Source organism: Borostomias antarcticus (assembly GCF_949987555.1).
Source record: "Borostomias antarcticus genome assembly, chromosome: 2".
Classification (NCBI taxonomy): Eukaryota; Metazoa; Chordata; class Actinopteri; order Stomiiformes; family Stomiidae; genus Borostomias; species Borostomias antarcticus.
Genome location: NC_140235.1, coordinates 31,392,550 through 31,409,416, shown reverse-complemented (window position 1 = coordinate 31,409,416; position 16,867 = coordinate 31,392,550). Strand labels below are relative to the sequence as shown.

The window sequence follows — 16,867 nt, the reverse complement described above, 5'->3', positions numbered from 1 at the left end:
ACTGATCTCAAATAGGTCGAGGTCAAAATCTCAAAATGTATTATCAAATAAAGCAAAAGTTTGGTCATTTCATTATCACCGTAGATAGTTAATGTTGTGCAAACAGTGTATCCAAATATATTTTATTCACGCTCAGTTAAAATGACAGGAAGCACGAGCTCTGTGTTTCAGCTATTGTTTAAATCTTGTACGGAATGGACACATCCAACAGAGCACATAACACTGATTTATTACCATTTACCAAGTGTTCACCAAGCCCACAATTTTATAAATGCAGCACCAAGTGGGTCTGCGTTTCGTTGACGGGACTGTGACGCTCACCAACAGACATCAAGGTGTCCATACTGCGCCGGTGTAAAACCCTTTACTGACATCTAGAATTTGGCAGATTAAAATCACACGAGCTAATATTTCTCATTTATTCTAGGACATCCGTGATTAGGTTGCCGTGTCTGTTAATTGTGAGGTAAGAAAAATATATATTTTTGTGAAATTGATGAGATTAAGTCAGAGTTGCTCTTGCACAAGACCAGCATTTAGATTGCTACAGTGATCGGTTTCAGTTCGTTTGCTTTACAGCACCACTCGTATAATCATTGTGAATTTGAAATGTGCAAATGTGCATGCAGGTCAATTAAAGTAATGCCACTGTATTTTTGATAAAGAAAGTTCTCACTGGAGCAGCGGGCAATTAACGCATTTTATTGGGTGCTAGCAGCCTACATAGGATGACTAACGTTTCGATGTTAGTGCATCTTCATCAGTCATACTGTATTTTTGTCATACTGTATTTTTGTCATTTTCATTTCAGACAACAATGAGTGTGGAGGTTGAGAGAAAATTTGTGTGTGACGATGACATTCAGAAAAAACTGGAGGAGATAGGAGGTGTGTTCATTCTGTCCAGTCCTGGCAATATGCTCAGAACAATCCACTTCTGTTTCTACATCATAGTCAAATTGAGAGAGGATGGGAAAACTTGCTCAACACAACTGTATGGTTACACTGATAGCTAGACTATTCATATTCATATTTCATCAGTGAAACTGAAACACAAATCTCCATGAAGCCCATTCTAATTAATCTGTCTCTCTCTCCCTACTCCCTGTTTCTCACCAGCTGTGCACAGTGGTCAGTGTGAGTTCCAAGACCGGTACTATGACTCCCCAGAGTTCCACCTCACCTTGAGAGATTTCTGGCTCCGCTGTCGCAAGGGATGCTGGGAATTGAAATGTCCCACAGTTACAAAGGCAGAGGACAGTGGAGAACAGCCCCAGAAGGCAGCACTGTGTTCCCGCTATAAGGAAATAACGGATCCACTTGAAATTCAACAGAAAGTGAGAGAAGTAATGACTGGGCGTCTTAATGCAAGTAATGAGCCGGGAAGCTGTGACAGCCAAATACACCAAGTACCCCACCAAGGAGGCGTGATAACAGAAGACACGCAGAGTGTCCCTACAGAGGCCTCCTGGCTGACGGAGATGAATCTGGTTTGCTTTGCAAAGTTTACAACAGTGCGACGCTCATTCGATTTTGAGGGGGAAGGAGTACATGTAGATCTTGACCAGGCTGACTTTGGATATTGTGTTGGGGAAATAGAGGTTCTTGTGCCAGAGGGAGAAGACATTCAGCCTGCCTTGAGGAAGATTGAAAAGACTGCTCAAAAGTTAGGTGAGCATAGGGTGTGCGGGGGTCACTGCCATGGCGTTAATAGAGAATGCACTGTTGCCTATGTGAGATTGCATTCTATATTTGCATATTTGATGGTGTTTTTTCTCTCTGCAGGGCTGTCTGGTGATCAGCGAGTTAAAGGGAAAATGGATGTCTACCTGCAAAAATATTGCCCAGAGCACTATTCAAAATTACTTAATGCACATATATTGTAAGAAATGGTGACTAGTTACTGTATGTATTACGTAAATGGACTGCACTTACAGTATATAGCGCTTTTATCCAAAGCGCTTTACAATGGTCTCTCATTTACCCATTCACACACATTCAGACACCAATGGCGGTAGCTGCCATGCACCTGCTCATTGGGAGCAGTTTGGGGTTTAGTGTCTTGCCCAAGGACACTTTGACATGTGGACAGGAGAAGCCAGGATTCGAACTACCGACCCGACACCGACCCGATCATTGGACCACCCACTATAACTCCTGAACCACAGCTGCCTCCTTTTTCAGTTTTCCTTTCATCCATACCCCCAATTAAATACTAATTACACATCTGAAGTTATATGACAGTCTCATATTATTATTATTGCAAAGTAATTAGAGTGTAATTAAAAAATAAAAAGGAGTGAGATATTGTAGTTCTTGAAAGTGGTTCTAAAAGTCCCTCTCATTTCCATGTGTTATTTAGGTTGAGGAAATCCATGTCAACATCTCCCTACACTGAGACTGGTAGTATTAGACTACTTGACAGCCTTGAAAATAGGATACAATATTGATGTTGAGAATCAGGTATATATTGCTCATTATAGGCTACTCTCTTATGCAAACGTATGCCTACTGTCCAGGAGAAAGCATATTAGGGGCTTAACCGATGCTTTGAGAACTCTAAGCTCTTGAGAGGGAAATTCACTTACCCATTGGAGCATTATGCACATCAACTCATTTCGAGCTCATTTATGTGTTAGATATGCTCTCTTAAACCATAATGTTTGTATAGGAGCATTTTTGTAAAAAGAAAGATTCTATCACTCCAACCTTGACTTCGTCTACAGGCCATCATGTTTCAACAGTTTTGACATAGGTCCGACGTAGCCTATCACAGAAGTAGAGCCACATTGCTTAAGTTCTGAATTATTGAGTTAGGCTACAATTTATTAAAATGCACCTTTGAGTCTCTTAAGAGAATCTGAGGGAACAGCCTTAAGACAGAAATTGTGCATGTCCCATCTACTTCTCCAAATTGCCTAGTGTAAGCATTTCTCCAAAGTGCACACTAGGTTACAACAAATACAAGTTATTTAGCCAAGAATTTAAGACCACTATTGTACCTGAGAATAGCCTAAACTGTTTGCCCTTGTGAAAGGCGTGGACAAATGCTTCTTCGACAACCGTGCAGCATGGTGTGCAGCCATTTGTGGCACAGACCCCAATTTCAGTTAGTCCGTCACAGTTACTTACTTAGGTTACCTACTTAGTTACAGTAACCTACTTACACTTACTGTACAGTAGGTAGTTAGCAAATAGTTATGAGTCAATTTTACCAATTAGAGATGATACATGAACATGTTTAAGCTATACAGTAGACTATAACATCCTACCCCAGTGAAGTAAAAAGATTGCTCTGCCTGGTTGTAAACAGACCTAATGATTGAGTTAATTGGATTAGCCCCGCATCACCAGGCTCTCCTCGGGGGGTTTCTATTCGTTTAATTTCCGGTCTAGAGCCCGCTGGTATCCTGTCACACAAATGCCGAATCGAGCAGCCTAGTCTCGCCCGTCGCTACGAATTAGAATAAAACATGGACATACCAATTGAGGTAGCCTATTCCCAAAGAAGTTCTTGCCGCATCGCACCGTAGGTTCATGGGTAGGCCTGTTTTTGGACTGAGAGATCACTATGCGCCTAGACCGGAAACCACAACTGCAAAGCAAATAGTCCCGAGGCTAAATTGGATTGATCCTTAGAAGTCCACATAACTCATGTGTACTCGTCGTGCTTATGCATATTCATGATAAACATGTTTGACAGCTAAATACAATCTCAAAGGGCTTAAAGGTCAAACTATTGAGTTATTATGTCAAACCAATCTACTGTACTTCCAAACCACGCAACTACTTGTTGCCCTCATCGCGATAGTCCGTCATGGCATGTCATGTGACTGTGAGAAGGGCAGGGGCTCGCGAAGGGGGCTTGTTCAGTTTGTAAACAACATGGCGCATCACGGACTAGCTAGCTAGCTGCTCCACAAGTTCGGAGAGAAAATCTGCGTTGGAAACGTGTCACATCTCACACTTAACAATACGCTTTTTATCGGACTTGTTTTAACACGTCTGGTATTTTTTTTTTTTTTACTTCCAATATAAGTGGAAAGAGCGGTGCCAAGGAACTGTCAAGACAGACTGATACGAAAAACAGGGGTAAGAGAAGTCAACGTTAGCTAACATAGTACGTTACGTAGGCTAGCTAGTCATAGCGAGATGTTTAGCTACAGATAGAATCAGCTGGCCTCTAACTCTGATGTTAGCTTACGTTAAAGCTCTCGCCACAGATAGCGTTATCTTCGCTTACATATGCAATTTAATCGCCAGTATTGGTTAAATTCATAGGTTCCAAACAAGGACGTCAGCACAGTAAAGTTGAGTGTAACGTTAGGCTAGCTGGCTAACGACAGTGTTTGTAACGTTAGATGACGCTGACGTGAATTAGTTGTATAACCGTTTTGCAGAACGTAAAAGCACCCAGGTTGCATTCACAGGCTGGCTATTGAAAACGGGTAATTGGGAATGAGGCTGTGTGTCTGAAATCTTTTCTCTAGAGCATTTCATTGATGCTTTGTAGGCTTTCGGTCTATGGGCTCTCAGTCCAGTTCTGGGATGTCCGGCGGTCAGGGCTCCATCGGCAACCCAGACCAGTCTGAAGAATCGAACCAGGGCAACAGCAACCGAGGCCGCAGATCGGCCGAGCGGCAGGGGGACAGGCAGACAGCACCCGAGGAGGACGTTGATTTAGCTCAAGTGCTGGCTTACTTACTGAGGAGGTAAGATTGAACTGAAACACTGGTCACAACTTTATGGTGATCTGATAGGGGCACTTCAATCGAATGTATCCCTCAAAGATGCCAATGCATACTTGAAAATGTCACTAACTGCCTTCCAGCACAGTAGCTAATCTTTTGACTTTAAATCTAAATATCTGAGGGATTTGACAACATACACTGCAGGGTGTGTAACATACCTGGACCCAAGTCTGAAATAAAGTCTATCTATCCTATAACTTAATAGGTTTGTGTCTCTTACCATGCAGGGGCCAGGTGCGGCTGGTCCATGGCAGCGGGGCGACAGGACTGCAGCTCGTCCAGTCATACTCAGATTCTGACGAGGACAGTGACGGAGCTTGGGAGGGTCGCCTTGGAGACCGCTACAACCCCCCTGGTAACCATGATAAAATGGGAGTCATTTCAAGTGTGCACCAGTGACCGACCGATGATGTATTTTTCACTGTATGCAATAATGTGGGAAAAATCGCCATGAATATGCAGTTTTCATAACACGTCAAATTATGTCACTGTTTTCTTTGAACTTAATTCAATATGAAGCCATTGAGTCTTAAAGGGCCATAGTCACACTTGTTTCAGTTGATATTTGAATGAAATTCAGTGTGTATGCCTTTTATAAATCACTGTCAGTGTAGCTTACGTAGCTCGGGAGGAAGAGCGGCCGGCTGGGGATCGTAAGGTCCCCGGTTTGATCCCAGCTCCAGGTGTGTGCCCAAGTGTGCTTGAGCAAGACTCTGAACCCCGAAATAGCTCAAGTGCTCATGGTGGCGTAGTACCTCGACTTTTCCCCTCACAGCAAGAAGGTCTCCGGGGAGACCTTCTTGCTGTGAGGAGTTTGCATGTTTGCATGTTCGGAGTTAGCATTTTCTCTCCATGTTCACAAGGGATGCCTCCCAAAAGATCCCAATACGAAAAACATGCAGAAGAACAGATGCTCTTCAGTCCTGTCCCTGACTAGAACCTGGATTGAGCATTCAAACTTGGTCCCTGGGCGCCATGAACGATGGCTGCCCACTGCTCCTGGCTGACAGCTTGGATGGGAGAAATGCAAGGAACAATTTCCACCAGCAACTGCAGATTCGTGTGTGTGCGTGCGTGCGTGCGTGCGTGCGTGCGTGTGTGAGAGAGAGGGAGAGGGAGATGGGTGGAATTCCTACATTTTCTGCCAAGTGAGTAGTACTCTCCATCCAGCTCCCTGGCTGTCAGGAGCCTGAACCTAAACAGTACAGCACAGCTCACCTAGTCCTCTGGAGGAAACAACGGTTTGAAATGCATTCTTTTACTCAGTACGATTCCATTGTTTCGGCAGAGTGATAAACATGCTGTAGAACATGACACAAAGCAAGGCAGCAGATTGCATTAGTGAGGGAGGAAGGCCAAAAGAAGAACAATGATTTTTTGCAGCGCTGTTGAACAACCCAAACAAGGAGACATGCCAAAAGAATCATCCTCCTGCTTCATGTGGTGCTGCATTGGTAATGATCCATCAGATACACAGGTTGAGAGTTGTAACAGTTTCGGAGAGAGAGAGCGGGGTCAAAGGGCATCTCGTCCACGTCCGTCCAGTCAGCCTGTGAGGTTTCGCCACGGTATTTCCTATTTATACAAAATGGCTACACTGACGGTGATTTCAAAAAAGCCTACACACAGAATTTAAGCATTTAATCCAAATAATATCAACTGAAACCAGCGTGACTGTGCCCATTTAAGAGTGAAGGTGTACAGTTTAAGTGTACACCGACTATTTCACTGCGAGGTTGTGTGCATACAATCTACTTTGACGTGTTAGGTCCTGAAATCCACCTGTGCTCCTCTCTCGCCAGTGGACTCCCAGCCTGACACCCAGGATGTGGATAGGAGTGAGATCCGAACCCAGATCCTCCTGGCCACGGCCTCGTCTGGCCTGAGGAGCAGACGGAACTTCAGCCACATGCTCACAGAGGTATTTGGAAACCCTTCTTGCGTCTTCTCCTTTTATCCAGCTGTGTTCCTGTGTGTCTGATTTATACCGGAGTGCTTTGCAGTAATATGCATCGATCTGGTGATGACTGTTTTTTTGCTTCCCTCTGGAATATGTAGGGGTGAGTCGTATGCCCACCTCCCTTGTTCTCTGTAAAGCGCATTGTGTTGCCTCTGGGTATGAAATGCGCTATACAAATAAAGCTTTTATTGATTGATTGATTGATTGATTGATTGATCTCTGCAGAGGGAACAAGGCCGGTGTAGAGGCTCCAGTTTTTCTCACGGAGAGTGCAGCCGGATTCGCTCACAGTGAGGACCCATAATAAATAACACAGTGAAGTACATACACAGAGACGGTTTTTGGCAAATATCTGATATTGGCATTTTTTTTCCTCAGCTTCTTGCCAAATCATGTCGCACGCAAGGATACATACCGACAGAAAGCCTTCTGTGGTGTGTACAGTGATGATGGCAACATGTTCCTCTCTGCTTGCCAAGGTAACGACCCCTCTTCAAAATGATATATCACGTGTATGCAATGCATGTGTTGCATCTGGGGCTTTGGATCCATTTCGTTGAAGAACTAGCTTTTGCATGTTTGCACTATCATTTTGCACTCGCCCTTTGCACTGTCCTGTCTTTGCACTGTCCTGTTTCGTCCCTGCACCCTGTCCAATGTTGTCTCAATCTTATCCGCCACGACCGAAAGCGAAGTCCTAGTTTCCCTGATCCCACTGACTGGATACACCTTTGTCTTTCTCTCGCTCTCTCTCTCTCTCTCGCACTCACACTCTCTCTTTCTCTCTCTCACTCAGACCAGAACATCCGTCTCTACGACACCAGCAGGGGACGCTTTAACCTGAAGAAGGCCGTCAAAGCAAGGGATGTGGGCTGGAGTGTGCTGGATGTCTGCTTCACCCCCGACTCTTCCTGTGTACTGTACTCCAGCTGGTCTGACTACAGTAAGGCTAGGGCACAATCTGGAAGATACCATTGTGTTTGTGTGTTTTGGGGGTGCTGTCGTTGTAAACTACATGTAGATATGCAATTGTTATCGGTATATTATGGGAGATGGGGGGGGGGGGGGGGGGGGGTTCTTCATCTGTGTGTATATCTTAGATACTGTGTATATTTTACTATAAATAACTAATTTGTGCTACCATGTCCTTCACAGCATATTATATAAATATTGGTATGGGAGAACATGTATGGGATGTATCTAGCCTACATCCACCCTACTGATGAAAGAGATGCCAGTGATGCGGCTAACTGATGTTCTGATCCTATTCTGTCTTTGTCCCTCCAGTTCATGTGTGCAGTGTAGATGGGGACAGTGAAACTCATACTGCCTTGGACCTCAAGTTAGTGTTTCCCTCATTGTTCTAGGCTACTTATAGCATTAAGAAGCAGGTAATCATTTGTTTCTTCCTGCGGTTCTTTGAACACACGCTGATGAATGATGAGCAGTAATAACCGCAACCATCCATCACACTGTGGGCTGTTGATACAAATTGCTGAATCATTGTAATCAGAGTAGTTGATGATTTGTCATCAACACAGCCTAGCTCAGGGCCTGCATACCTTGAGCGTGTATGATCTCATCATTTCTTGGCTCATAGAGCAACCTCAGTGTGTCTTTGACCGATGCGGTGGCGCTAGTTGCTGTGCTTCAGTGGAGAGCCCTGTGGAGGTGGGCAGGGTGATGCTGACCTGCCGAGGTTTCTGTTCTCTTACAGTCCAGACGAGAGGAGATTCTGTGTCTTCTCTCTGGCGGCGTCCACGGACGGGAAAGAGATTCTCGGCGGGTGAGTTTACAACTCTTAAAGACCCTCCAGCTCAATGTGAGTTCTGGACGTAGTCCACGGTCTAATATTTAGCTCTCGTTCTCTCTCTCAGGGCAAATGATGGCTGTCTCTATGTCTTTGACCGCGAACAGAATAAGAGAACACTGAAGGTCAGTGTGTGTGTGTAGTATGTAGTATGTGTAGTATGTAGTATGAACAGTATGTGTGTAGTATGTATGTGTATTAGGGTTGCAAAATTCTGTGAATATTCAAAGTTGGAAACTTTTCATGGGAATTAACAGGAATTTATGTGAATTAAAGGGAATTAAAGGGAATTAAAGGGAATTTATGGGAATTAAAGGGAATTAACGGGAATAAACTGGGAATTTGGGGGTTATTTATACCAACTGTATTTACCTTGTCATAAACAGACATAAATATAAACATTTTGTTTTGTCATAAGCAGACATGCAGGCAAACATTTCTAATACACATTTTTAAAATGACATTTTTTGCTTAATCTATTTGTGAGTAGAACTTGAATGGATTCTACAGCCCTCTGAGTGTGCAGGATGCTAGGAATTAGCTGTGCATGTGATGGATGAATGCACAGTATAGGGTTGAAATTCAACTAAATTTGCATTAATTCAGGTTGTTTTAACCAAGATCATGCTGCAAGTTCTAGAATTGCATTTTATATATTTTTTCCAACTTGGCTACATTTAAGTTCTGTGTTATAGGGGTCTGCGGTGGTGTAGCGGTGTAAGGCCCTGTTTACACGACAACGATCCCTGTATAAAACGGCAAACTTTTGTTGCGGTGTGGCCTTTCGTTTACATGACAACGGCATTTTGGGGGCCTGAAACCGCAAACTTTTGAAACCTGGTTCCAGAGTGGAATTATCCACCCTTATCATCGCCGTGCAAACTGGCAATACGCAATTCTTGTGAGAACAGTTACAACACGGCCCCACTTCGTGCCTAATAGGCATGCGCGAATAAAAGAATATGAGGGATATAGCCTACTTTACTGCTCACAGCTCAGTGTAGCTAGATAATGAAAGAAAACAAATAACTATAGATAATACAAGTAAAAGGAGGACAAACGAAATATTAGGCCAATTAATCTAGTGACAAAAAAAGATTTGTCTCTAATCATGTCAGTCAATTTACATCTAGGCCTAGGCCTTACGGCTAGAATGGATTATGAGGATGGGAGCCCATCATTCTTACTGCCGTAGGGTGGGAAAAAAACCTATCAAAGGCAAGTCACCAGCGAGAAAAGGCCAAGATTAGAAGGCAAACCTCCTGTGGTCACCATGGAGCATCTAATCAATCAATCAATCAATCAAAGCTTTATTTGTATAGCGCATCTAATCCAGTTCTGTGTCATGCCAACACTAGGGATGAGACGGTATACCGTAAAACCGTGAACCACGGTATAAAATGTCCACTGTATTAGAACCGTGACATTCCCTGTGTTTACGATATTACGTTTACGGTATTACACAATAATGCGCTGCTGAAACTTCACATTTCAAGTTGCTTGCAACAGTTAATTTTGTAATTTAATATAAGCTTGCTATTAATAAACTGATCTTAATTACAATAGTGTGTATTTTCCATCAGGTGTTGCACTGTAGTTCCTCCAAAGTAAAATACGTTTTTTATGTGTGTTGGGGAGATGAAATGCAGTATACCGTGAAATACCGTAAACCGTACCGTGTAACTAGATACCGTACCGTACCGTAATGCAAAAATCCAAACCGTCTCATCCCTAGCCAACACTAACTGATGAAGACGTGGCCTTTAACTTTGCATGATTTATGATTGTTTTTAATGTTACTGAAAACAACATCATATGATTTGTATGTGTCTGTATGAGGTAGGCCTATGAGGTCTTTCTCATATTTTTTAGAATATAGCCTAGGCCTACAGTTTCAACACTGTGCTTTACGCACGGTAACTCACCCCAAAAGAGACCAGTTTAAAAAACCTGGAACCACATCTGGATACCCTAAAGCATTTTAATCCCTCACCAGACAATTTAGCTCACTGGGCACGACGATTGCTGTCGATATGGCTGAAAGACATGTCATTTTTAGGTTTAGGCCTACATCATAACTGTGTGCTGTTAAGGATCCTTTTTATATATAATATAACAAAATATAAATGTGTTAAAGGACTATGCTCGTTTTTGACAACCTGGACCTTATTTACGACATATTATAAGAAGTTTGACTCACCCAGATCACTTTTGTGTTGTTCGGAGGCCGGTAGAAGAAATTTAAAATCCAGCGCGAGCCAGTATATCCATGTAATGGCGGCGCACGGGGCAAAGGGAATGCAGTTTCTAAAAATCCATTTTCGGCCGCTAAACGGTTGTTTTCATCAATCACATTGCATGAATCGACAGTTGATATTCCTCTACGCGAGCCATTCTTTCGGTTTTCAAATACGTGGTCTGTAGCCACTGTAATATGATCTTTACACTGGCTATGCTCCCTCACATTCTCTGCGCTACGATCGGATTGTTGCTGACGAATGACGACGACAATATTCTCGGCACCAACTACGATCGTAGCGCAGAAAATGTGAGCCGGAGAATAGCAGGCTGCGCGCTGGCCTGTGCGCATGCGTGCTGGAGCAAGTGGGGGAGAGGCTTATAAAGATCATTACAGTGGCTACAGACCACGTATTTGAAAACCAACCGAAAGAATGGCTCGCGTAGAGGAATATCAACTGTCGATTCATGCAATGTGATTGATGAAAACAACCGTTTAGCGGCCGAAAATGGATTTTGAGAAGCTGCATTCCCTATGCCCCGTGCGCCGCCATTACATGGATATACTGGCTCGCGCTGGATTTTAAATTTCTTCTACCGGCCTCCGAACAACACAAAAGTGATCTGGGTGAGTCAAACTTCTTATAATATGTCGTAAATAAGGTCCAGGTTGTCAAAAACAAGCATAGTCCTTTAAGACTGTGCTTACTATTGTGAAATAGTGTGACAGGTGTGTGAAAACCTGGTGGAAGCGGTGTTAATAAGGATGTGAATGAATTTGATTTCTTTAACAGTAATGTCAAAGAACATTACTTAAAATGGAAATCTCGCAACCAAACTCTTCATAATATATAGTCATTAACTCTCCTTCAGCAAAGATTTGCTGCACTTTTAGGCCCTAGCTGTGATCAGCAGAGATTTATTAGGCTACATGCAAACTGAAGGCAAACAAAAGACATTTGTGGCAAAGACCTGGGAGAACAAGCGTTTGGTGGGACAACTTAGTGAATGGCTCGAGCCTAGATGGAAGGAAAACTTCAATAGGCCATGTCCAAAGCCTGTTGCCTGCTGGCCTGGGCTGAGTTTCCCAGAGGCATCGTAGCGCTACGTTCATCGTAAGCTATGGCGTTCATCATAGCGCTACGAAGAACTGGGAAACTCAGCTCTGGTATGTATAGCCTACTACAGTGTTTTCAATCATTTCTGCGGATCCGTGTGAACGCGGATCCTTATCACAATACTGTCGTGTGAATGCGGACGCTTTGTAAAACGCCAAAGAACAACTTTCCCGTTTTGAAAAATGTGTTGTTGTGTAAACAGGGCCTATTGTATTGTGTTCCGGGGCAGCTGCCCACCAGGGACCGGTGGTCTCATCAGATCCGAGACACTAGGTCAGGGGTTAACTGGACACTAGGTCAGGGGTTAACTGGACACAAGATCAGGGGTTAACTGAACACTAGGTCAGGGGTTAACTGGACACTAGGTCAGGGGTTAACTGGACACTAGGTCAGGGGTTAACTGGACACTAGGTCAGGGTCAATTGGCTACCAAATTGGGTGAAAACTAAAATAAGTAAATAAAATAAAAAATAAATAAAAAAGCCGTTATAGTTTACAAAAAAAGGTTAACTTCCCATGGTACATTTCCAGAAATTTACCGGAAATCTTCCGCCCCTTTGCAACCCTAATGTGTTTACAATCTACTGTCTACTGCACCACTCATTCACATCCTGGTCACCGTCTTTGTCAGCACACTGAATACTTCACACCACCGTCAGCCATTTTTAAACCGTATAATACTCTCCTCGGAACCCCTCTGTGCATGTCAGCAGCCTGCCTGACCTCTACCATCTGTTTACCTCTCTCTCTCTCTCCCTCTCTTTCTCTCTCTCTCCAATTATGATTTACCTCCATTCTCTCCATCTTCCCACCTCTCAATTTTCTCTCATTTCCACATCGACTCCCACAGATCGACGCCCACGAGGACGACGTCAACGCCGTGGCGTTCGCCGACAGCTCCTCCCAGCTGCTGTTCTCGGGCAGCGACGACGCCCTCTGCAAGGTGTGGGACAGACGGACGCTACGGGAGGACCGCCCCCAGCCCGTCGGCCAGCTGGCCGGACACAGGGACGGCATCACCTTCATCCACAGCAAGGTAGACCAGGCAGCTCCAATCAGCACTGCTCTGGGAGTCAGCACAGTACAGTCACATCACCTTCATCCACAGCAAGGTAGACCAGGCAGCTCCACTCAGCACTGCTCTGGGAGTCAGCACAGTACAGTTACATCACCTTCATCCACAGCAAGGTAGACCAGGCAGCTCCAATCAGCACTGCTCTGGGAGTCAGCACAGTACAGTCACATCACCTTCATCCACAGCAAGGTAGACCAGGCAGCTCCACTCAGCACTGCTCTGGGAGTCAGCACAGTACAGTCACATCACCTTCATCCACAGCAAGGTAGACCAGGCAGCTCCAATCAGCCAAGGTTATTATAGTTAACGAAAACTAACTAAAAAACGAGAAATAGGTGTGAAAAAACATTTTAGTTAACTGAAATAAAAACTAAAAACTAGGCTTTAGAAAAAAACGATAACTAACTAAAACTGTATTGTGTGTTTACAAAACTAACTAAAATAAACAAATTATAGAGAAAATGTCCTTAGTTTTAGTCTTTTTCATTGCATACTAGGCGTATGCCTAGTATTTTGGGTGGCTGTGAAATCTATCCTCCATTTTTTCTTTAGCTGTGCCCCTGCGCAGAAGTAACCTGACATGCGCCAGATAGTTTGTTTTACACAGAATGAAACAATGTGAGCTCACGAGATCAGGACAGTCTCATGAGGCTAGCGCAGAAGAAAAAAAACTAATACTGAAACTAATAAAAACTAAATTAAAACTAAGCATTTTCCCAAAATCTAAACTAAACTAGAAAACCTACTTTAAAAACTAATTAAAACTAAACTGAAATTGAACACGAAAAGTAAAAACAATATAAAAATAAAAACTAATGAAAAAAGTGAAACTATTATAACCTTGCAATCAGCACTGCTCTGGGAGTCAGCACAGTATAGTCACACCCGCATACGAAGAGACCCGTGATGAGCTTTTACAAGCAGGCTTTTGACTTCCTTCGTATATTACTACATAAAGGCTTTTAGCGTTAATCGGAGCACACCGGCGCAGACCCGGTACAAACAGCCTTTGTTTTGGTGGCAGGGTGATGCGCGCTACCTGATCAGCAACTCCAAGGACCAGTCCATCAAGCTGTGGGACGTCAGGAGGTTCTCCCCGAAGGAGGGCCTGGCCGCCTCCCGGCTGGCCGTCACCCAGCAGAACTGGGACTACCGCTGGCAGCAGGTCCCCCAGAGAGGTGAGGGGAGGGGAGAGGGGCCCGTACCCAGGTCCCCCAGAGAGGTGAGGGGAGGGGGAGGGGCCCGTACCCAGGTCCCCCAGAGAGGTGAGGGGAGGGGAGAGGGGCCCGTACCCAGGTCCCCCAGAGAGGTGAGGGGAGGGGGAGGGGCCCGTACCCAGGTCCCCCAGAGAGGTGAGGGGAGAGGGGAGTTAGGGTGGAAGAAGAGGGGAGTTAGGGTGGATGGTTAAGATTAAGATCCTAATGGGGGGCTGTGTAACACGCCGACGCATGTTTTTTTTCCCGGGGCGTGCCCATTTCCAATCGTTTCCTCCACAGCACTTCCTCACACGATTCGTCCATTAAGCCAGCTGTACTTTACTCTGTAAATAGCAGCCAGTGTTGACTCACCTGTCTCTGGCCCGCCGTTCGTCCCCCCTCCCCCACAGCTCTGAAGAGACACAAGCTGATGGGCGACACCTCGGTGATGACGTACCGGGGCCACGGGGTCCTGCACACACTCATCCGCTGCCGCTTCTCCCCGGAGTTCACCACCGGACAGAGATTCATCTACACCGGCTGCTCCACCGGAAAAATCATCAGTGAGTTACCGTGCGGGTGCGGGCGTGTTAATGCATGCGTTACTGTATGTGGGCCTGTGTGTACAGCAGGCTGACCCCTGACCCCTACACCTGTGCCCACAGTCTATGACGTGCTGACGGGCAGCGTGGTGGCCAGGCTGTCTGACCACGACGCCTGCGTTAGGGACGTCAGCTGGCATCCCTACCAGGACAACATTATCAGCAGCTCTGTAAGTAGCCACATCTGAACCATATTACTGTGTGTGTGGTTTGTGTGTGTGTGTGTGTGTGTGTGTGTGTGTTTGTGTGTGTGTGGTTTGTGTGTGTGGTTTGTGTGTGTGTGTGTGTGTGTGTGTGCGTGTGTGTGTGTGTGTGTGTGGTTTGTGTGTCATTGTGTGTGTGTGTGTGTGTCATTGGGTGAGTTTGTGTGTGTGTGTGGTTTGTGTGTCATTGGGTGTGTTTGTGTGTGTGTGTGTGTGTGTGTGTGTGTGAGAGAGAGAGAGTGTGTGAGTGAATGTATGTATCTTGTCTTATCATTCTCCCACACACACACAATTTATTTTAATAAGATGCCTCCTTCCATCAGACTGTTTTCATGCTGTCCCATTAAAACCTCCCTGACATGAAAACTTCTTTCCTCTCTTCCCTTCTTCCTCAACCCCTCTCTCTCCAGTGGGACGGGGCAGTGCGGCTGTGGGAGCACAGACAGACTCATCCGCTGGATGAGGAGAGGGAGAGGGAATGAGGCCTGAGGAGGAAGTGATGTCAGGGGAGAGGAAGTGATGTCAGCAGCAAGCAGCACTCCCATTATGAGAGGTGTGACCACCGAGAAGGAAGACGACTCGGAACTCTGGTGACCTAATTTAATGGGTAAATGGCTGTTAAATTCCACATGTTGATGTATTCAGAGCAAAATATAAACACTTTGCGTAATTACACATCAAATTATGTGTTACAACATCAACAAACACTTGATCACTATGATCATTTCATTCGTCATTAACAATGAGGCGTTTGCTGACGTCAGAGCTCTGAAATAATAGCCGAATTTCCGACCTGTAATTTCCGAGCTGAATAACTGTTCAGTTCATGAACAACTCGGAGCTTGTTTCTCCCGAGTTCCCAGGTGTCTTGAACGCAACATGAGCTCCCAGACCACCACGTTAAAAGTTCACAAATTCAATGCTGGATAATACTTAGTGTGATTTGTGAAGTGTTATTCTCTTGACTTTGCCCTCCTAACCACACTTTTAGGAGGGCATTATAACCTTGTATTTGCAAACCTACAGGGAATGGCAGGGTTTTGATGGGACAGCTAAGGAGTACATCCTTTTTCGTCACTTTTTGACGCACTTCAATTTAAATATGGATGGGTAGTAAATGCTAAAGCCAATACATTTGGTGCGCTTTCTCTAAAGAGCCTCCAAATAAGAATGAATTGCTCTAAAGAGCCTCCAAACAATATTTAATTGCCTACAGTATGTTCTGGTGCTTTGTTAAACAGCACCACATAAATCATGTTTATGCAGATGAAAACTGTTAGAAATGACAGGGGAAAATTGTGAGAAGCAGTGAGGAATTACAAGGATAATTCTTCTATATAATGTATAATAATATTCTAATGGTATTAATGTCCAGGGATGAAATAAAAAAACTTTTTTTGTAGTCCGCTGTAAACATTTTACAGTTAAAAGATTTTAATGTGTGTTTATGTGTTGGGGATGAGATGGTGAAGGGTTAGGAGAGATGTGTGTTTTCTGAGTGTGTTTCTATTTCGATGTTCATGTTTCACTCTCAGACCATTGTTTTGCAAAAACAATAAAACATTTCTTGGAATGTTTTCTTATGTGGACTGACCTGTTTCCTAGTATTGCTAATGTGTGACATGTATCATATTTGATTATTTTAGTCACATCTCCTGAATATAGTAGAAAACTGGCTTTAATTCTCAAACATGTCTCTAAGAAACTAGCAACTTCTCCAGCAGTGTAGTGGGGTGATTTTTAAGTGAGGAATGTGATAAGTGCTCTAAAATTAGAATCAGATTGAGGGAGCAGAACTAACAACCCAGACTGAGAAGGGAATCTGGATATCTGGTAGATGAGTATTTCTCTGATGAAGCATCGGGGGATTGTACTGTATCTAAATGAATGGCAGATGCTGCTGTAAGTGGTGAGC

The 16,867-nt window shown here is 44.3% G+C and overlaps 2 protein-coding genes across 2 annotated transcripts; both read left to right on the top strand.

The window, feature by feature from the left end:
* Positions 1-362: 362 nt before the first annotated feature.
* Positions 363-2,102, top strand: thtpa (thiamine triphosphatase). The gene is made up of 4 exons (XM_084458978.1): positions 363-466; positions 812-887; positions 1,119-1,670; positions 1,785-2,102. The coding sequence occupies exons 2-4, from the start codon at positions 818-820 to the stop codon at positions 1,883-1,885; spliced, it is 723 nt and encodes a 240-aa protein (XP_084315104.1). The 5' UTR covers positions 363-466; positions 812-817; the 3' UTR covers positions 1,886-2,102.
* Positions 2,103-3,900: 1,798 nt separating this feature from the next.
* Positions 3,901-16,482, top strand: dcaf11 (ddb1 and cul4 associated factor 11). Its single transcript, XM_084458922.1, has 15 exons — positions 3,901-4,091; positions 4,513-4,711; positions 4,978-5,105; positions 6,553-6,671; positions 6,936-7,000; positions 7,089-7,189; positions 7,507-7,653; positions 7,998-8,052; positions 8,428-8,496; positions 8,588-8,645; positions 12,727-12,912; positions 13,976-14,129; positions 14,558-14,710; positions 14,813-14,919; positions 15,363-16,482. The coding sequence occupies exons 2-15, from the start codon at positions 4,524-4,526 to the stop codon at positions 15,432-15,434; spliced, it is 1,602 nt and encodes a 533-aa protein (XP_084315048.1). The 5' UTR covers positions 3,901-4,091; positions 4,513-4,523; the 3' UTR covers positions 15,435-16,482.
* Positions 16,483-16,867: the final 385 nt, after the last annotated feature.